The 21130-nt window shown below is 47.8% G+C and overlaps 1 protein-coding gene and 1 long non-coding RNA gene across 6 annotated transcripts in view; one reads left to right on the top strand and one right to left on the bottom strand.

Moving 5' to 3' along the window:
* Positions 1–821: 821 nt before the first annotated feature.
* On the bottom strand, positions 822–5702 carry LOC128075137 (uncharacterized). Of its 4 annotated transcripts, XR_008203663.1 has the most exons (5): positions 5367–5478; positions 4280–4419; positions 2601–2778; positions 1780–1958; positions 822–1437 (listed from the first exon to the last, which is right to left on the bottom strand). It is a non-coding gene; the product is annotated as an uncharacterized LOC128075137 (long non-coding RNA). The 4 variants fall into 4 exon arrangements; XR_008203664.1 differs by lacking the exon at positions 5367–5478 and adding an exon at positions 5634–5702 and having other exon boundaries at positions 822–1958; XR_008203662.1 differs by having other exon boundaries at positions 822–1958.
* A 12-nt stretch (positions 5703–5714) lies between these two features.
* Positions 5715–21130, top strand: part of ARIH1 (ariadne RBR E3 ubiquitin protein ligase 1) — a 48705-nt gene continuing 33289 nt past the window's right edge. The window contains exon 1 of one of the 2 annotated variants that reach the window (XM_052671596.1): positions 5715–6124. In XM_052671596.1, coding sequence (XP_052527556.1) covers positions 5765–6124 — 360 coding nt within the window. In that variant the 5' untranslated portion in view covers positions 5715–5764. The remainder of the gene's footprint in view (positions 6125–21130) is intronic. The other variant, XM_052671595.1, reaches the window with a different exon arrangement.

Genomic DNA, 21130 nt, shown 5'->3' with positions numbered 1-21130 from the left:
GATTCAGTGCAGGAGTGAATCTCAGCTCCAGGTGCTTTGTGAATATTTCAACAAATATGATCTTAAAAGCAGAGTCTAAGGCAAAGTGCTTGAGGGCAAGATGTGTTAATCACTCTGAAGGATTTGGGTTCCTGACTAAGTGCCACAGAGCTCAGCCAGGTGGTATTTGCACTACCAGTATTATTTGCAAAGCCTTTTTGCTCTGGATTATCTCCAGCTTTTCGGTGGCTGAACAAACCTCTGTGATCTGAGGGGCATCTCAGCCCATGCTGATGGTGCAGGTCTTTAATGGGTGTGCAGGCAGCCAAAATCAGCCCCGAGGGAGGAGAGCAGAAGCTGGACATGGAGAAATCTCCTGGGTTTTCCTTTTTCCACTGCAGCATCTCCACAGGTCTCAGATGATGGAGTTGTTTTTTTTTCCCCAGGGATATCTGCTCAGCCCCACATGGGTCAGGGAGCAATGGAGCAGGAGGGAGGCAGGAGTACCAGCACTTTAGAAGCATTTTGGTACAGCAAACAGGGGCTCCGGGGTTGCTTGTGTCAGGGCCGTGGGGCTGCATAGGGGATCATTTAAACATTGGGCTCTGCATGGTGCTATCAGATCAAGGGAGACTGCAGTGAGTTACTGTGGAGGCTGAGTATTCGTGGCTGCTGTCCCTGGCTGCTCTCAGTCACATCTGTGGATCTAAGCAATCAGCTGAACTGGAGTCAGTCAAGCACCCATGGATGTGTGGGGAAGAGTTCCTCTGTCTGGAAATGAATGCAGGGAGGCCCTGCTCCTGTAAATCCCTTAAGCGTGTGCTGAACTTCGTGGAGCAAGGTGATTGCAATGCAGTATTTTACTTTTGTCAGCTTCAGTGTTAACAGTTAGTAGAATCACTTGTGTAATTAAGCTCTTGCAAGACTAAAATGAAAAAGCACCAGGTGCCTATGGAGATCTAAATCATTTTTCAGACCAAGTAGAACAGCAGTTTTCAACTTTCCTCGGTAGTTGGAGTCTTAAAATTCCCCGAGGCAGCACAGATCCCCTCATAATGAACTGAAGCAGCAGCCGTGCTTCTTGTGGGTACCATTCACAGACAGTACAAGGGGAAAGTGGGAACCCAGGGCTCCACAGTGACGATTGAGTCAGAAACTTTGTAACTTTTGCAAAAAGCAGGACTAAAATTTCATGCCAGTGAATGCTTTTTAAGAGGAACGTGTTAGTGTTTTAAATTTGTTTTGTTTTGGACAAAACAGACCAGTTTTGTCACTAACACAAACTGACACATGCAGCTCTGGGCACAACGAGCAAAATTATCAGTAATCAGCAAAGTGTTGATTGGTATTGTGCCAAGGAAGAAGGCTGGGACCAAAGGAGAACCACATTTGTGTGTTGGCATTCTTCACTGCACAGAGAAGATCCCATCACTGTTTATAAATGTTTGTCACTGGAACCTGTTGTAAAAAAGGAATCAATAGAGTTTGAAAGGCAATAATTGTCTGACATCAACCCCGTGCTGGGTAGGAGGAGGAAGGCAACAAGAGCGTGTGTGCTGCAGGTGTGGGGAGCTGCTGTGACTGACAGTTGTTGCCAAAAGGTGAAGTTTCATTAATGCCTGGAGATTAACTGGCACACTGTGAGCAGGAAGTCAACCTGCCTTCCTTGATATATCTATGTGCAAGAAAATGTAAAGGCATTTCTAAATGGCTCTGTTGTGTGATGCAGTGAGATTTGCCCTGTTCCCGATGTTCCGGTGGAAGGCGTCGTTCCCATTCAGGGTACGACAGTGACCGTACCTCGAAGAACTGCACGAAACAGAAGGGGCATAGGGCAGCGAGGAGGCTCCGACCTCTGCAGCGTCGGCAGGGGCCAGGAGAGGGCAGCGAGGAGGCACTCACAGCTCGGGGCACGCCGACACCCGCGGCGAGGATGCTCGGGTGGCTGCAGGGCTGCGCGCCCGGGCGCAGGGCCCTCCCTAGCAACAGGAGGAAAAAACAAATTATGACACCTGGGTAACCCCGTCCCGGAGAGAAAGGTCATCTCTGGCTACGGGTTGGATCCGCATCCAAGTGTGGCCCCGAGGAAGTTCCAAAGCTCTGGCAAAGCAAAATCCTACCACTCAAGCACCTTTCTCAGCTCCTTGGGGTTCATATACTTGCTTACATGTAGGCGAGGACTCATGTCACCAGCTGGATAGGACACTGAGCCCCTGGGGTGACAGTCACCCTGGGGACACACCACTGCTCTGTGACCCTTCTCTGCCAGGACACAGGCAGAGCTGGGCAGCCAGCCACTGCCTGGCACAGAGGGTCCTGGAGACACATAGTGGGAGAGGATGTGAGACAACCAACCAAGCCACTGTCACTTGACACATGAGGTGGCACCAGCCTGGCAAATGTCCAGCTGGTAAGTCTGGAGCTAAACAAAGCCGGTGTTATTTATACTTATGTAGGACAGGATGATTAATGCCCAGGCCTTTGCCATTCCAAATAAGTCAGACAATTAGGGAGCTGACTTTGTTTACTAGTAGCTTGGCATAAGGGAATGTATATGCCCAGCCCAAATATCTCCCCAGCCCCATGTGCACCCACATGTGCCACTGCGATGCACTCCTGACCTGGCCATCTCAGGGCAGCTCAGGGACAGCAGGCCGCCAGCGTGATGCTCTTGGATGGAACACAGGGCTTTGGCAGGGTCCCCAAATGCAGGTGTTGCCCCTCCTGCCTTCCTGGCGCAAAGTAGCCATCATTTTGCACTGCCAAGCACCTTCTCCTTCCCCTGGGTGCCCGTGGGTTCTAGGAAGAGAACAGAGCCTTGGCATGAGAGGGGTATTTGCAGGGCTTTGCACAACTGTCTGGGGAGGACACTGGGCAGTGAACTCATTGGGAGCAGTTGTGATGCTACAAAACACACAGGGCTGACTTTTTGGCACTGCTTGTATATCCGAAGCTGCAGACTGGTACCCAGAAAGGTTTCCAGAGAGATTCTCCCAGGAAATCAAACACCTAACCTGCTTGGATCCCTAGGGACATCTACCTGTGTTACCCTGATCTGAAGTCCCTGACACTGTGGCTATCATTATGCTTTATGTGCTCCAGCAGAAAATAAACATCTCATTTTCTGCACGTGCCTCTGTCTGTTTCACAAGGTATTTATTGTTTGTGCTGCATAAAGATGGTGGAAGCACAAGCAGGAAGTAGGATCCTGTTGTGCCAGGTGCCGCACAAAGTGCTGCAATGACTCCTGCCTTTAAGAGCTGATGAAACTCATCACACCTACGCTGTGTATGGTGAGGCTGAGTATCCCCCGCCCTCAGGGCACGGGTCATTTGCCTTCAGGCAAAGAGGGTGAATAATGTTACCACATCAGAATGAACAGCGTAACCCAGGTAGAAATAATTCCTCAGGCTAAGAGGAAGCAGAAGATTATTGCTGTGGAGGGCAAAACGTGGCCCTGGAGTCCTCCTGGGGCAGCACAGTCTCCTCACATCCGCAGTGAATAGCAGTGGAGGATATGGGATCAGCTGGCTCTCCTCTGGGCCAGGCTGCAGCCTGTTACCAAGCCAACCAGAGTCCCTTGCGCTCCCCAAACGGCTGCAAACAATAAGCCCAGCTCGCCTCCCCCATCCCTCAGCTGTACCAGGCTGAGCACGTCTGATATCAGAAATGGAGAGGTCTGGAGAAAGCCCACAGGTTGTGGGCAAGCTGAGCGGTCAGGGTGCTGCAAGATCTGAAGGATGCTCAACTCCTGCAGCATCCTAGCATCCTGGGAACCATCTTGGTGTCTGTATCTACCCTGTGAGTGTCCAAGAGAGACCCTGCAAGGGACGGAGCCACCTGGGAGCTGCAGCCCCAGGTCCCTGACCTGCCCAGAGCACTCTAGAATACCATTTGCTGTTTGCAAAAGGTCTGTTTGTGACCATGTGACAAAGGCACTAGTGCATACTCTGTCTCCTGCAAAATGCCAGATTCAATAATAAACAGTGACAAGGCACTATGTGATGCTGCCTCTTTTTATAGCACCTATCCTGTGAGATTTTTTGGGGGGTTATGCAGCCCACTGGAGAAAGGCAATCTAGCCCAGCACAACTGTGAAAAACTGGGTATTTTTATCTCTGCTGACCAGACGGAGCACAGAGGCACCTGGCACGGCTGGGGTCACACAAGGCTTCATGGCTGGGAACCAGTGAAAAACATGTCAGAAACACTGCCTATCCCTGAGCCCACAGGGAGGTATTGCTGTTCAGCATTTGAGCGCTGTCTGCTGCTGTGTGGTCTTCCCCAAAGGCAGAATTACCTGCATGGCTCATGCCAAATCAGTTTTCCTTGGGAGGTATGTGTGGATCTGCTCTCCTTGGAAAACATCATCTGTGCACAGAAACCCACTGCTCGCAATCCTGATATCCAATCCCTTCCTGGGATACTGGAGATGGCATTCTGAAACACAGAGATAGATAGGTCTGATAGATCTTGCTTGTGAGGCGCTGCCCCCAGCCTGCACGGCCAGGGCAAAGCCTTGCACATCTGTTCTGATGCTAGCACATCACTGAACATATTTTCACTCACATCTTCCTTATAATTCCCTTTCATTTTCTCACATTCCCATATCATTTCCCTCACATTCCTCTCATGTTTCCATCATTTTCCTTGTATCTTCCCATCGCATTTCATTCACAGTTCTTTCCTTCACATTTGCCTCATACCTTCATTTTCCTCACATTTATATTGTTGCCCTAACATTTTTCTGTCATTTCCTTCACATTTCTCGTTTCTTTCCTTCTCATTTTATTTAATTTCCATATGTTGTCTCCCAAATTTCCCTGTCAATTCCCTCACCACTTTTCTTCACATTCTTTGGTTTATTTCCTTCAAATTTCCATTTCCACTTTTTTTTCCATTCATAATTCCACTTCCTTCACATTTTCCTCCAGTTCGCCAATTCCTTCAAGCTTCCCTCACATTTTCCTCATTCACCTCATATTTCCATCATTCCCTTCACATTTCCTTCCTTCTCATTTTCCTATTTCCTCCTATTTTCATTCATGTTTCCCTCACATTTCTTTCCATTTCCCTCACAGTCCCTCATTATTTCTGCTATTTCTGTTGTACTTTCCTTCACGTTCCCCTCACATATTGCATTCCTGTTTCTCTCATTTCTTTCCTTCCCACTTTCCTACTTCCCCATCTTTTCTCACATTTCCCAGCAATTTCCTCACATTCCCCTCACATTTCCCTATTTCCTCATTTTTTTCTCTCGCATTTCTGTCCTTGTTTCTTTCCCTCACATTTCTCTACTCTGCCATCTCTATTTCCCTCACATTCCCCCCATTTTTTTTGCCACTTCCCTCCAATTTTACCTTCCCGCTCCCCTCTCATTTCTTTACCTACGTCCCCCACATTCTCTCACACCCTTCCTGCTCATCCCGCACAACGGCAGCGCGCACACCGCCAACCCGCCCGCCCCGCGGGCCGAGGCGGCCTAACGCCACACTCAACATGGCGGCGCGCCACACCCAAGATGGCGGCGGCGGGAGGGAAGAGGCGAGCGGGGCGGCTCAAGATGGCTCCCGGCGGGGCGAAGGGAGATGGCGGCCGCCGCGCACGCGCGGCGCGTCACGCCGCAGCACGTCACGCTCCGTGCCGTGACGTACCGTGCGTGCGCGGCGCGCGGTGACGGAGCGGGTCGGCCGCGTCTCTTTGTTGGCGCTGAGGCGGCCGAGGCGCGGCGGGGCCGGGAGTGAGGGTGGGGGGCGGGCGGGAGCCTCCAGTTCACCGCCTCGCCATGGACTCGGACGAGGGCTACAACTACGAGTTCGACGAGGACGAGGAGTGCAGCGAGGACAGCGGCGCGGAGGAGGACGACGAGGACGACGAAGAGGACGAGCCCGACGATAACCTGGACCTGGGCGAGGTGGAGCTGGTGGAGCCCGGCCTGCGCGTCGGCGGCGAGCGGGACGGGCTGCTGGGCGGCGAGACGGGCGGGCTGGGCCCGGGCGGCGGCGGAGGGCTGGGCGGCGGGCCGGGCCCCGGCGGCGGCGGCGGCCCCGAGCAGGAGGAGGACTACCGCTACGAGGTGCTGACGGCAGAGCAGATCCTGCAGCACATGGTGGAGTGCATCCGCGAGGTCAACGAAGTCATCCAGGTGCGGCTCCGCTCCGTCGGGGCGCTGCGGGCGGGCGCCGGGGCCGGGCGGCGGTTGCGGGCGGTGGAACGCGGCTCCGGCCCTCCGCCCCGCCGCCCGGGCGGTTGGGGTGCCGGCGGCCCCTCCGAGCTCCTACTTCTAGCCCTATTTCTGGGCGCTTGGCTTTAGGCGTTGAGTTGAGACAAACGGCGTCGCTGCCTTACGGTAAAACCGGCCCGGCTGCGGAGCCCCGCGCTGGGGAGAAATGCGAGACTCCGGGCCCGGCACGCCTCCCCGGCGCACGCAGCTCTCTGCGGCCGTCCGCTTTTCCTGCGCTTTCCTTTTGTTCGGGTTGACGCGGTGTTGCTCGCAGGCCCGGCGAGCGGATTGCCGGCGCTGCTCCTTGTCCAGGAATGTGGTGCGGAGCGGTGTGGGGGGGGATCGAATTCACTGTGTTAACTCGCGGCCGCGGCGCCCCCAAACCGGGCGCTTCCAGTGCTAAATGCGAGCTGCTCCGGCGAGTGGTGCTGACCGGCGTGCGGCTGCTTTAACGGCTTTAAAGTGTTACGTGCTGTAAAGCGAGTTTATGGGAGCTTGGTGCAAACAACAGCCCCGGTGCTCACGTAGGAAATTGGTAAACGGCACTTCCGAAGTCAAAGTTCATAACTTTAATAATAGCTGTGTGTGCGTGGGACTGTGTAGAGACTTCTTGCCGATTGCCAGCGTGCAGCTAAGGAAGATCTCCTGGTCGTGGATGGATATTTCTGTGCTCCCAGGATCCTGACGTGTTATTGATCTTAATGTAGGGAAATGAAGACTTGCAAACAGGAAGCAGACATGCAAACATTTGGTAACTTGAAGTTTTTCGCACTGAGGTAGTGATTAAGGTGGTGACTATTTAATGAGTAAGGCTGTGATAATCACAAGCTGTGTTGGACAGGCGCAACCGTTTGACCTGCGTTTGCTTAAGTGAAGTGATGGAAATGTTCTCCCAGTGAGGAGTGCTGAGCAGGATCCTGTTCATGTGTTTCCTAAGTCTGGTGGATTCACCTGCGGGTTCTTTAGGAGCTGACTTATTAAACAAGCTCCTGTTTTCTGGCCTGTGGTTTCTCTTCTTCTTTATGCTGCCCCTGAGCTGTGCAACCTGAGTGCTTGGCCTCAGTATAGCAGAACTAGTGACCAGAAGTCGATAAAGGTGAAAGGACCCTTTTCTTTTTGTACCCGGGGAGGCGTGACCCTGCTGCAGCTGGCTCTGTGGGATTCTGCAGGACGTAGCTGATCTGCAGAACTGCCTTGGCTGCAGCTGTAGATCTTGCTGTTGGATTTGCTGTAGTTATTTCTGGTTTAGAAGAGTGAACAAAGCCAATTTGTTTAGAATGTCACGAGTAAACCTGGGACCTAACGTCAGCTTAGGCACCACGATGCATTGGAAGAGGGTAGAAAAACATTCAGTTGTTCCAAACTCCTTTGAAATGGCACCTTACTTCTACTTCTAGTCCGTCTGGAGGTAAGTGGACCTAATTCAGTTAGTGCTTCAGTATTTGCTCATCCTCACTTCTCTTGCTTGCTGTGAAATCTTCCAGGGCTCTGTTCTGTATATTTCTTTCTTTTGGCTCCCACCCAAGATTGCTGCTGTTGCTTTTCTGGTTCACTAAACCTTTTCTGGAGTCACATTGGCTCAGGATCCTGCTGCAGATCCTTGGTAGCAGCCCTGTGATTCACTTGTTCCAGTCTAGGACTGAGTGGCCGGTCCATGTGTATCTCACTTTGGTTCTTGTTATCAAATGGTAAAGCTGTGGCTGTCTGTTGTGGTGCTTGGGAACTTGCTTGCTGCCGAGGCGCCAGATACCTGGAGGCTTTGGCTGTGGGGCGTGTGCCCTCTCATCAGTGGCACTACCGGTTTCTGGTCAGAAGTAATTAATAAAGCAGGCTTTTGTTTTTCAGTTGATCACTTTGCAGTTGCAATGAGAAGGAAAGGTATCAGCGAGCCTTGAAGCATCTGCAAGGAAGCCACAGCAGATGTAACTTGCATGTGTAGGGTGCCCTTGTCCTGCAGAAAACGCAGTCCTGCAAGAGCTCTTCACTGGCTGGGAGAAGTACTAGTAGAAGGAGTTGAATTTATTTGCCCATCCATTTTGCTGCTTCCCAAATGCAAGCTGTGCAAGAAAAGCATGAAGTTCTGAGGACAGGGATTTGATGTGATGAAGACTTTGCTGAGGCTGTAGCTGACTTGTGATCAACTTCCTGGCTGCAGAGCGTGTAATTTGTGCTGTTAGTGTGTAATGAAAACGGCTGCTCAGCACCAAACTGGTGCCTTTTTGTCCTGTGGCCTCCAAAGACCGCTGAACTCGCAGCGAGCTCGGGCAGTTTCAGTGTGAGTGACTCAGATGTTCAGCATATTTTGCATTCGCTTTCTTTTCTCAGGGTGTGAGTTTTCAGGTGTTTAATGATGATTTTTGCAAAGTATTTAACATTTATGCTGATAACTTGATTTGATTCTGCATCTCACACTCTTCTCCAAGTGCGAAAATAGGGATGTTAATACACCCCTAACCTTGTGCTGTGGGTTAAGAGAGACTTCAAAACTCCACCTCAAATCTGAGCATTGCTTTCTTTAAATTACACAGCGTGGAGAAACATTCCATGGGTTGCTTAGGGTTTTGTTGTCTGAGTAAGTGGGCAGATTTCTGGCATCTTTATCCAAGTAAATGGGCGTCTTTTGTCCAGCTGCTGGCAGAATAACTTAACTGTGAAAACCTCGATGTAAAGGTGGTATGAAAAGGCTTCCTCTTCTGAGAGGTATCTTCCCTCAGTTGGATGCTTTCCCTGTATTTTTCCTCTCCAAACTTGGGGATGAGGGATTGTCCAAAAAGTTTCTACCATCAGTACATCTTCATATATATATATCACTGCTATTTCAATCTTTGCTGTAGATTTTCTGAAAATAAACTTGGTAGTGTTCGGAATAGCACGTTTATTTCTACTCTGAATAGAGCACGTGATGCTTAGTGCCTCTCTAGTCCTGCTTGGCTCTGCGTTTTTGCCCTGTTACAAGCTTGTGCAATTTTGGTATTTGTGAGTTGCGTTCGTTTTCCCTTTTGGCCGCCCTTTTCTGCAGGCTTTGGCGTTGTTGTGATGTCCCTTGACAACGTGTGTTCCTTCTGGACTTTGTCACGGTGAAGTGTTGAAAGTGATCAGGGTGCAGCTCTGAGGTGGCTGGGATTTAAAACAAAATTCTGCGATGTCGGAATTTCTGTGCTGAATGTTTGTTGCCATTTAAAGGATATTGCTTTGGAAATAAGCGTCCTTGCTGGATAAAAGTGTTGATGTGAAATGAGTCCAAACCAGCGGACCGCTCTGAAGTTACAACATTGTGCTTGTTTGGCTTGGTAAGGAGCAGATGCCCCAAACGCTGCTCTGCGGCTAAATCCATCTCTGTTACAGCAAGCTGAATCCAGTGTGGCTCGGGAAAAGCGATCTAATTAAACACTGGCCTCACTTGCTTGGACAGAAAGTGCTGAATTCCAGTTATAGCTGAGGAAGTCTCCCCAGCAGTGGTGTAATGCAGTGCTATTGGCAACGTGTCAAAATATGTTGTCCGAAATAGGAATGACTTCCCAGTGAGCAACAAGAATCGCTCCTGTCATGCAGGGCTGTGCTGAAGACTGTATTTAATGTTAGAAATGTCATCTTGAGCCACCCTGACTGCTTGAAGCTGCTTGACAAGCATTAGGTAGGAGGCCGTGGGAGGAAAGCACTGGAGGCTGATGCTGCTCGTGTTCGGGTCTGTTGCTCTGCCTGCACCAGGTGAGCTTGCCAGCCTCTGCCTTCTCATTCTGTGTGGTTAGTTATTGATGATTAAATCCAGTTGGGACCCTAAATGTTATGATGCTGGAAGGAAGTGCGTTGTTAAACTCCACGGTGCTGTCACACGGCGTTTATAAGGTGTTTCATTATTGGAGGAATGTGTTCAGTGTTTCCAAGGAACGGAATAAACTTCATTGTGACAAAGAGCTCCTGAAATCTGCTACAAGTCATCACTGTGAGGCTTTTGGAAATGACATTATCTGTTCCCTGGCTGCCAATTCATGTAATTCTGAATATAATAACTTTTTTTTAGATCTAATATAAATTTCAAAACGTCAAGGTAGAAAAGCCTGTTCTATCTGGGAAGTCTCCAGAGTAAGCTAAACCTCGTGCTTCAATGGCCCGTTGGCTTCATGCTTTAGCTTTCTGTTTCTCTTAGGCCAGATGTAAATCTCATGGCTGGCCATGAGTGAAAGCTGATGCCGGGCTGCTCTGTTCCCCCAGCACTGTGCAGAAATGGCAACAAAGCGGGCAGCTCTGATGGGCCTGTGGCTGCAGGGTGGACTGGTGTGTTTTGGGGGCAGTTGCAAAATGAAACTGAAAACACTTTGTTCTTTTTTTTAGCTCCTTTAAAACGTTTGTTTATAAACGAGAAGAGAAACAAATAGTAGCTGCAGCCATTGGTATTCCCTGTGATTTAATTCTGTTCGGCGGAACCGCAGGTGCCACACAAAGCAGAAGCTGCATTTCTGCTGTATTTTGGGGGTGGGTGAGTTGCAGCAGTGTTTGTGGTCCTTGATGTGAAACAAGAACTGTTTCTGGCTGTTAGAAGCGTAATTAAATACAAAACAATAGCTCACATTTTTATACTTATCCCAGTCTCCAACTCCTTAGTGTTATACTTGCAGGAATTAAAACCCGATAATAGGAAACAAACCCACATTCAGGATGCTTTTTGTGTTGCTGTGGCATGGCATGGGAGGGCAGTGCTATGTCTGTTCACACCTACTTGCCCAGTGCTCTCTGGTGGGCTGTGCTAGATTTGGGAGCGTGGTGCACAGCATTCCAGTCTGACAGTGCTGCTTGAGATGAGAGCTGAGAGCTGGAGGACCGGGGCTTCGGTTTGATGTGATGCCATAAGCTTGTAAACGAGAAACAGCTCCCCGTACTGCAGCTCTGCAGGGTCTCCCTGCCACCTGTTGAATCCTTTCCAGTTCTCTGTTTGGAAAACAAGCTCTCTCCTCTTGCTCCATGGTGAGATGAAGCAAACGAGGAGGGTTGGTGCCAGCTGTAATAGCCTGCTTGGAGGGAGCGACCTCTACACTCTGACCTGTGCTCCTGGTGTAATTGTGAGTCACAGGCCTTCATGCAAAAACAACGTTGAAGAGTCTTTTCTTTCAGGGTTGTGCTAACATGGCATCTGAGAATATTGCAGGCGGTTTTTCTCTTGTTTGTGGCTGTCTGTGCTGTGTTATTTGGAGTCCATGAAGGTGTTTGGAGGCTTGTCTGTATGGGTGTGCAGCGCTACTGAATTTCGTGAAATCACTCCAGCTTCTGCACTTGCAAGAGATTGCAGCCTCACTTACTGTAAAATGCACACGGCAGGTTCACAGCTATTTGGGAATGCCAAATGGTGCATTTGAGTGCAGCCTGGAATACAGATGCTGCGTGTTTGAGGAAGGAGCTGGTGTGGGAGCATGAAGGCACTGATGTTGTCTGAGCCAGAGCAAAATCGTCGTTCTTAATTTGATGACGGAAATTCTGATAGTGAAATCATCGCCGTGCTGGGATTTTTTTGTTTGGTTGGGAATGTTGAAAGCCTCGAGTTTGCCCGGCTCCTGCTTTGTTCTTCAGCTTCCTTTTAGCTTTTGATCTGGAGCTGGGATGGCTACTGGCTAAATGAACGCTTTGAGAATTGCTGTTGAAGGCGCCCTAAGAAGCTGATCTTCATGTGTAACTTGGCTCAGCATTGTTTGTGCTTCCCAAATTGGGGCCTTTTAGAATCTGAGATGTCCATATAACTCTGACAGTTTCAAATGAGGTCCCTTGTTTACATGGCACAGTACTGCTGAGTAACAGGTCTGGTATTCAGGGTAGTTTGCTGTGGTGTCTGTTGTCATTCAGTGTGAGCTCAGTGGGTCGCACAGGTATCTGCACCCTCACAGAGGCTGAGAACTCTTGGACACATCAGGAATAATTGCAAATTCTGAGTCTGGGTATTTTCAGCAGTATTTGGAACAAGGAGGAGACTAATAAGCCACACAGAGACTTTTTTTCAGGAAGAATACTGCTTTCTCTTGTGGCATAGCCCCCTGCTCTGGTCATGTTGGCGTGCCCTGTGTTATGGGTTGCATTGCAGCACCTCCTTGGCCACCTTGCTGCAAAACCAGACAGTCTGGGAAGGTGATTGTGACTCAAATGCAAGGGAGAAAAGGGCTTTCTTCCGACTCACTTGGTTATCTGGGGGGCTGAAGTACCTCTGCTTTCTGGGGCACCGTGAACCGTGTTTCTTGATGTGGGGAGGGATCCAGCTTTGATTGCTTTGTATTTTGAGGAGTTTGGGGACTGGAGAGTGGTAATCTCTAACCCTAGAGATTAAAAGCTTGTTTATTTGTTTATTGTCTTTATTGCACATGAGGAAAATTCCCTATACTTGCTATCAATAATGTTCTTTAATAATGTTTTGTTTGTTGCTTCACCAGGGAAGGGATGCCAGGGTTTAACTCTTTTCCAGCAGCTGAGCAGGACGGAGCAGGAGCTCTAGCTAAGAGGATTCTGCCTTGGCACAGCTGAAGTTCTTCTGGAGTGGAGAAAATAAGTGCAGAATGAGAAGGGTTTGTATAGTTGTGCCTGAAAATAGTCAGCTGGCAAAATAACTTCCTTGGGTCATAGTGCAAAGATTTCAAACTTAAGGCTGCTTGTTCTTAAGGAGAGAGCAGCAAGAGACTTTCTTTCCCAGATAAACAAAAAAAAAAAAGGAGACTTGAAGTGATTCTGAAGGTTTTCACTTCTACCTGGTGCTATGAGCTGGGTCGGCCTCTGAAGGGCTGTGCTAAGGAAGCTGCATGAGCTGTGCTGAGAGCAGCTGACCTGTCTGCTTGAGCAAAACCTCTTCAGAGAGGAAGTAGCTGGTGTCTGAACGTGCCTGTGATGTAAAAATCACAGGAGAGCACACTTGATTCTGCTGTTCCTGTGCTGCTTTGATGCACGCGTGGATGTTGATGAAACAGAATGAAGTACTTCTTCGGGTCATTTCCTTCCAGGTAAGGGATGGGATCAGTGGTTAAATGCACTGCTTCTTCCCAGCCATCAGCCAGTTTGCTGTTTGACCCTGTGCAGTCACTTTGTCCTGTTTTCCTGACTCGAAGTCATAGTGCTTGAATGGTTGGCAGCAAAAGAAATTGTGTGAGCTGGAGGCTGAGCTTTGGTAGCAAATTTGGAGTTTGTATGGAGTTTGTTCTAGGTACACTGTAACTTCTGAGAGTGCTCTGGATGACTGTTGTAAACTCAGATCCCCTCTGCAGCTGATAATTCAGGATTGTGTGTGTTGTTGTGTAACACAATAGGAAGGCAATCAGTGTTCCTTTGTCTGGCAAACAAATGTGGAGAGGGATTTGGGGGGAATAGGAGAATTCTCATGTGTGAATGGCCTCCCTTGTGACACAGGGTGAGAAGAATAACTGAAGTATTAATGATTTACATCCTGTTGAGGCTCTGGGATCTGAGAACCAGGGAGGTGGAAGGAGTAGTTTGGAAATAGGAAGAATTAAGGACTTTGTTTTTAGAGTAAGTGAGCATATGTCAGATCTATGCCTCGAGGGACCCAAAGAGAAGGCTCCCAAGGTGTCATGAGATGCCAGAATAGGAACTTAGGAGTGACAGAGCTTTGCTAATCAGTGTATTCCAAAGCTAGATTGAGTGCTGACTTCTTAATGAAGAGCTGGGAGGAACACTCCAGCATGTAGTCAGCTGTTTGGATTCTCTTCTGGGAGCTCTTGCAAACTCTGGTAAGCCCAGGCAGTAAGTTCTTGCTATAAAATGAAGAATGCAGGTTCTCACTCTGCATTCTTCAGTTCACCCAATAGATGCCATTAATGTGGAGCTGGTTTTTGTGTGAAGTGGAAGTCTTCACAGTTTAATTTTACCTGGTGTGCACATCCAGAAGTATTAAGCAACAATTTCTAATTACTGTGAACATCCAATGAACAAACATGTTTAATGTCCTCATTTGTGTAATTAGTAATACTTCTGTGATTACTTGAAAGGCTCTCTGAGCAACTTGAGGCTTTCTTTTTCAATTTTATAGATATTTTATTTAAAAAGCATTTATTATTTAATGCATGTTTTATGTGCATCAGCGTATTCTGTAAAGACTCTTCTGATGCTCGTGTTTTTAATCTTACTTGGGGAAGTGATGCATTTGAAACTTCCTTGTTTGTATTGCTAGGAGCTGAAATTAATAACTGAAGATATTTTTATGTTTAACTGAGATAGCCCATGGTAAATGTGAGTGTAGTTAGGTAAGACAGTGACCATTAAGTAGAGCTTGACACAGGTCCTGGACTGTTGCATTTAAGAGGTGAAAGATAATTTATCTTCAGCTGGGGAGGTAAGCTGCAGATGGTTTCATGGTGCTACCAGGAAGCTGCTAGGAGGCAGATGTAGTGCAAAGCGGTGCTGGTTTTTGGGATGCCTCGTACTGAAACGGTGTAAGGAGCAACTTGGGGGTGTTTGGGATCTGTCATCTGCAGGCACCAGGGTGTAATTCCCTTAAATGAGAAAATGATGGGAAGAAAATGGGAGGGGTTTCTTATTCTCGCCCACTGCTTTGTGTTTTGTTGCTGTTGTGCAGAATCCCAGCGGAAGGCTTCTCCAACTCAGGTGCGCTCAGGTAGCGAGCGCAGCAGATGGAGGCTGCGGTTGCAGTTTGGTGTTGGTAGAGGATGGGAATGAGAATGAGCAAATGAACTGCCAAACCCTTCATGCCTCCAGAACGGCCCTTCTTCAGCAGTGGCTTCTGTTTGAGGTGTGAACAGGCAAAATTGCTTCTCGAGTAGAAATTCTGGCTTGTGAAATGGGATGTTGCTGGAGCTCTGTTTTGCTGGTTATGGAACTAAGGCTAAATGAGTGTAATATGGTGAATAAACTGCAAAGTCATCATTATAAATGGTCTGAGCTAGAAGAGGCTTGTTGGGGAAAGGGTACTGGCAGGCTTTCCTGGTGCAGATGCAGTTTCTGCCAGGAAAAAAAAAGTGCTTTTGCAGATATAGCTTATTTTCTATGGGGAAGTGATATATTCTATAACTAGATCTGCTCTGGGGCTTTTGCCAAAGTGCAAGTGTTGCCAAAGATTACATCCCCAAGATGTATCTGTGGTCGTTTCATGGGTCTATCTAGTTTTAAAGTGTTATGATCGCTATTTCTGTCTGTTTTTGTAGGCTACACTGCGGGCACTTGCTTAAGGTTGACACCACATGTGTGCCAGAGCACTTACAACCAGTAGCCAGTGTGTAAAGGAGCCTAGGGCCTTTATGTAGCCATGGGAAGTCAAGGCAGCCCAAGCAAGCTGTTTCTTTTTTTCCTAAAGAATTGTATGTGCATTGCTGCTTTGGTGAGTGGGGGAAATTTCCTCTGTCTGAGTGTTGTAGAGAGTGAGCAGCTTGTTAAATGTGTGCTGCTGTAGGGAAGGGACAGAATCCGAAGCAGTTAGGGCTGGAGAAGAGAGAATTGTTACATTTGGATCCTCACCAAACCTAAGCCTGGGGAGGAAAGATAAGATGAAGGATATCAAGGATTTCTGCTTCCTAAGAATTCTCTTATAAATGCTACTGGCTAAATGTTCTTCCACTAAGTCTGTATTTCTCATCCCTTGTGCATCCCTAGAGAGGTTAACAGTTGCAATCCCTGGTGACTGTGTGTCAACACATATCAGACAACCTGATCTCTGCAGTGGGTGGTTTTTCTTTTAATTGGGATAGTTTTTGTTTAGCTTTCCTGATCGAATTTTAACTTAATTGATTTGTGTGAGTGCTACTTGTATGCTGCTCATCCAAGAAGTTACTCTGGCTTATCACTTTCTACTTCCTGTCTATCTTCTCTGTTGGAAGACATTAATTATAATGTTCTGAAGTGGAAGTCCAGATTGAGGCACAGCCTACGTAAGCAAGTTATTTATTGGGAGGTTTTTTGCACAATATTTCACCTCACAAGTACTGGTGAGTCCAAGAGCTCTGACTTTGGTTGCAGAAGTTAGCCTTTGCTTTTGTTCTGATTTCTTAGAAGACCAAAGCACTGGATCAGCAAACACTGCAACAGCTGCCAGGTGAGAAGCACGCATCTGTGTCTGCCATGTCTTCTGGGTGAAGATCTGTGCACAGATCCCATGTTTTTTCAGGGTAACCATTGATTTTTGAGGAGTTGTGCTGAGGCGAACTCGAGGCAGCCCGCGGTTGGGTTGGGTTGTCTTTCACCTATGATAAACATCTCATCTGTCTGTGCCCTGCTGGTATAGATGCTCTCCTAGAGCCCAGTAACAGAAGTAGAAGGGAGGCAGATCATCTGACCACTGAGTTTTAACTGGTGTTGGGAGACATTTAGGCTGAATATCCATGGGATGTGATCATCTGCTTGTGTGCCATCTGAAGACAAGTCGCTCATTCTTTAATCATCGCCTGGGAAAACTGGTGAGACCAGCAGAGCAGTGATCTGGGAGGCCAGAGGCTTTTCCAGAGAACTTGCACACTAATCCAGGAAATCAATTAGTTAGTATTGTTCTGGCATACATTTGACCCTACAAGCAGATCTGCTATGGAAATTGTCACTTGGGGGTGGAGGGGGGAAGAATGAAAGCTGTCAGGAATTTACCCTTTCCAGTTTGTGCGCTGGTGCAGTGGCTGTCAGAAATGCTCTCATCCTAGCTGTTTGCCTGACTTCTACCCACTTGAAGCATGCAGTGGTATTACTTCTTGAATGCAAAATGTTTTTTGTCTTCAGAAACATCCTGGTGTTTGGACATCACTACATACTATGGGATACCCTTCCAGGAATTACTGCAGTGCAGACTTTAAGTGTAACAGATTTTTCAGTCAGATACAACTCCAGTACAGCATGCAGATTTTTAATGTACAGTAACTGATCTTTGAGAATGAAGTGGTGGTTTGGTCTGTTTGAGAAAAGCACGGAGGATATTCTTGTTTTGTGTAACTGCCCTCAGAAGAGCAGATTTTCATACTTGTTCTGTGTGGTTGTATGGCTGATGCAGCACTGATGTGTTCCCCAGGAGAAGCCCAGTTTCTGATACCTTCCCAGGTACACTCGCAGCATCCTCCTAAGGCTTTTACTGTCTGCTCAGTGTTGGAGTGGTTTGGCCAGGTGCTTAAGCAGCAGAAAGGAAGCTGTGCTATCCATAGGCTGTTTTGGCCAGTCTTGTATTGATCTGGATGAGACGTGAGCCTTCTGAATGATGTGTTCTGGGGTGAGTGCTGAAGTTGCTCGTGGGATGATGCAGGAGAACAGTGGCTGTAACGTGCATCAGATTGTACTTTGGTATGTTTTGAAGCCCTTTGGGACATGGAAATCTGGAAAGCCTGTTAACATGGGGAAAGCCCAACTTGGACGTGCTGTGTGGTGCCTGGGAGGCTGATCTCACAAACAGAGGCTCGTTGGCAGCAAGTCCCTCTTGTCCCAGTTGTACCAACCCAGCTGTCTGGCCTTGTTTTGATCTTGGTCCTGGCACTGGTCTGGGTCAAAGTAAACCAGCAAAGCCCCTTTACCCAGCTTGTTAATTCCAGCTGTCATTCAGGGTCGTTGTGTTAAAAAATGCTTTCCTGTTCCTCTTGAGCCGGTGCTGTGCATTTCCCTTCGATCCCCGTAAGTGAACTGTCTTACAGGTGTGAGGTAAGAAATGAAACAGTAACCACGTGTGTCTTCTAGGCTGCTGTGGAACTAAACATAACAAACAGTGCTTCTTTCTGCTGTTGGAGATGCTTATGATCTACAGAAAACCAGCGGCTTTCTTCTGTCTGGTATAGTTGGATCCATTTGCAGTATGTGGAGGTAAACAGTAACAGTTCAGTGTGTGTATTGTCAGGTGGGAGTGGGAAGTGATGAAGCCATGTGATGAAAGTGGGTCTTTGACTTCAGGGTTGCCCTTATATAGCATAATCACTGAGCTGGATGTGGTTTTCTTCCTCTGCTGTGGAAGATCTTAAGGAGCCAATGAAACAGTAAATGACTGAATTATAAAGAGATGATACCAACACCTTCTCCTACTCTTACGGCAAGTCTTTGCGAATCGGTGGGTGGGAGGCAATGGGCTGAATTACCCTATTTTGAAGCACACCCAGCACCCATGTGCTCCCACTCCGCTTCTCTCGGTGTGTCAGCTGTAGTCGCTCGGTGGCAACTTAGGAAACTATAGATGTGACACGTGGGGATTTCTCATGATGGGAACCACCAGAAGGAGCAAAGTACTTGGTGTGGTGCTGCCTCTGGGGGCAGTGAAACTACAGCATGCTGTGATCTGAGTTGGAAGTGGGATGTTGTTGTGTGCACGTTCAGAGAGCTCAGGTAATGTACAGGGGCATGACTTGTCCAGGGTCACAGTGCCTCAGCCTGGGGTCTTTGTTCTGTAAAAAAGAAGCAAAAGCCAAAATGTTCTTCAACTGGGATGTGTCAATTAGTGATTAATATCTCTATGAAACCGTACATCTCCTGGTATAAGGTGGATCATATTTGAAAACATTCAGTACAGCCTTCCCCAGCACTCAGTTGTGCAAGTGTTGAGCTGCTGGTGGAGCTTGTGCAACTGTTGGAGAACACATTTGAGCACAGCAAGTGTGTCCAACGTTCTTTTATTCAGAATTAGAATAATTTAGAATATTTAGTATTACAGTGTGAATTCAGCTTTGGCATTCCCAAATTTGCTAATTCATCCCAGAGTTGTTGCTTTAGGATTTTTATTTTTATTTTTATTTTTTTTCAGATTTAAAAGCTTTGTTAGACAATGGTTTTTTGTTGTGGCTTTTAATCATTAACCTGAAAACTTTCCAAAAGGCTCTGAGAAAATGTGAAGCAGCTGACTGCTTCGTTTTTCTCTCTTGAACCAATTAACTCAAGTAATAGAATTTTCTCCGAAGTTGCTTTTTATTATCTTCCTCTGCTAGAAGAGTGTGTGTTCATCAGCTAGAAACAATCAGCAAAGTGCAGATAGGTTACAACAAACTGAGATCTTGATATCAAGCTACTATGTGATGCCATCACGTAATGGTCCTAATTCAATAATTCTGCAGAACTTAATTTTCAGAGTTAGAGATGATGTGAGAAGGGCAATTAATGAGATGAAGTCAGATGTTGGAAGCCAAGGACATGAGGCTGAAGTTGATGGATGTATTGGATATGCACTGGATGGCAGCTGGGGGACAGCAGTGATAGCAGGGAGTTGGCCTGGCTTCGTGCTGAGTTGGTTGGAAGTGCAGGAAAATAGTAAATTTGGGTGATTCTGTGCTATAAACTGTACTTCAGCATGGCTTTGGTACGACTGTAGGATGCAAAGATCAGATCGTAAGTGGGATGTAATGTGAAAGGTTCAGGTTTCTTTTCTTAGTACGGTTTCTGGCAGACTTTGGAGGGGGTCCACGTGTGCTTGTTGTACCCATCAGCTGTGACGTGGCTGATGGCAGCAGTGCACTGCGACAAGGATTTCTCCCAGGCCTCAGGGATGGCAGAAGAGAGGGTGGGTGAGCAGTGGTGGACTGATGCGTCCCGCTGCTGTCCTCGTCTTCTCACAGAGCACTCATGGTCTGTAACTGAGCCAAGCTATATTAGGTTACACAAAAGTTTTCTAGCAGCTTTTCAGAGCACTCGGTGTTCTTGAAAACTAGTGAGCCTGAAGATAAACCCTTCAGGAGATCAACTCCTGGAAGAGCTCCATGCTTAGATCTCATCTTCTGCGTTTGGCTCCTGGGAATTTTATTAAGCTGCTAGAAATGGGTTTGTGTTTGTGAGATTTCCTGCAATTGTCTGGTGTAAGAATAAAGGTGAATGGATCTTCCCAAACAAAGGTCTCTCAGCACATTTGTGAAGCAATGCAAACTTTATGGTGACAGTGCTTCTGTGATGCAGTTTTGGCTAAAAGCTTGTCTTAAACACTTCAGGATAAACATACAGAGTCCAGAGGTTACCTGTATGGAGCTGGGAGGCATGAAGCGAGGAGCAGTGGTGGTAGAACAGAGCAGGTGTAAGCCTGGCAGGGTTTGCAGTGACTGAGTGATTATTGGGGTGTTTGGCTCCTGATCAGTGGTGGCATTAATGCAGATGAGTGTTGCCTGTGCTGAGCCATCCCTTGCAGCCTGGGGCCATCCCGAGGGCAGTGGGGACGGCACACCTGGTGCATCCAGTGCTGAGCTGCAGTGAAGGCAAGCTGGAAGTCTGGAGTGGACCGAGAAATCTTCCGAGCCTTCTCATGGTGAAATTGCTCCTAGTCCACCTGCTGTCAAATGTGGCACGTTGGTTATTTGGGTTATCCTCCCTTCTGTGGCACATTGCACACGGCGTTGGGAAGCCTGGGAGATGCCGTTCGATCCTGCACGTGCTCAGAGGGCAGCTGTAATTTCCACTCCGTGCTCCTCTGCTGGCAAGTGCAGTGTTTTTCACTGATGAAATATTTACAGTGGAGGCATGACACCAAGCAGATGTCTGCCTGGTTGTTTCACACAGGTGGAATTTTGACCTCTTTTTCTTTGGCAACCCGTTGCCTTCCCACCAGTTTGTGTGATGTTTCACTAGCAAGCAGAAGTCTTCATCTTTGCACTCAAGTACTTTGAAACCAGGTGCTTTCCTTCATGACTACTGGAGCAGCTTTGTTGAAAACCAAACTGGAAGCAGCATCAAGTTTGTATCGATGGAGCAAGTCTTAGCAAGCTGCTGCTGGTAGGAAATAAATCCTGCAGCTAGGATGAAAACTCTTGCCATGATTAAAGGGCAAAATGCAAAGCCGTGGAATGGGAAGAAACAATGAATTCATCAATACCAAGCGTGAGGGAGATGGGAAAGTCTTCTGTTGGAGGATGAGGCTTAAGATGAGCTGTTAGTAAATGGTTTTTATCTGGAGAATGCTCCAATTGGAACAGCAGCTTACTCCCAGCACGTGCTGAGAAGCTGGAATCTGAAAGATGCTGTTGTCTGGAAAAACTATGCAGCTTGTTGTGACAGACGAAGACA

This window comes from Tympanuchus pallidicinctus, unplaced genomic scaffold (genome assembly GCF_026119805.1).
Source record: "Tympanuchus pallidicinctus isolate F22 unplaced genomic scaffold, pur_lepc_1.0 scaffold12, whole genome shotgun sequence".
Classification (NCBI taxonomy): Eukaryota; Metazoa; Chordata; class Aves; order Galliformes; family Phasianidae; genus Tympanuchus; species Tympanuchus pallidicinctus.
Note: the sequence above shows the minus strand (reverse complement) of the source record. Positions and strands in the feature narration are given on the sequence as shown.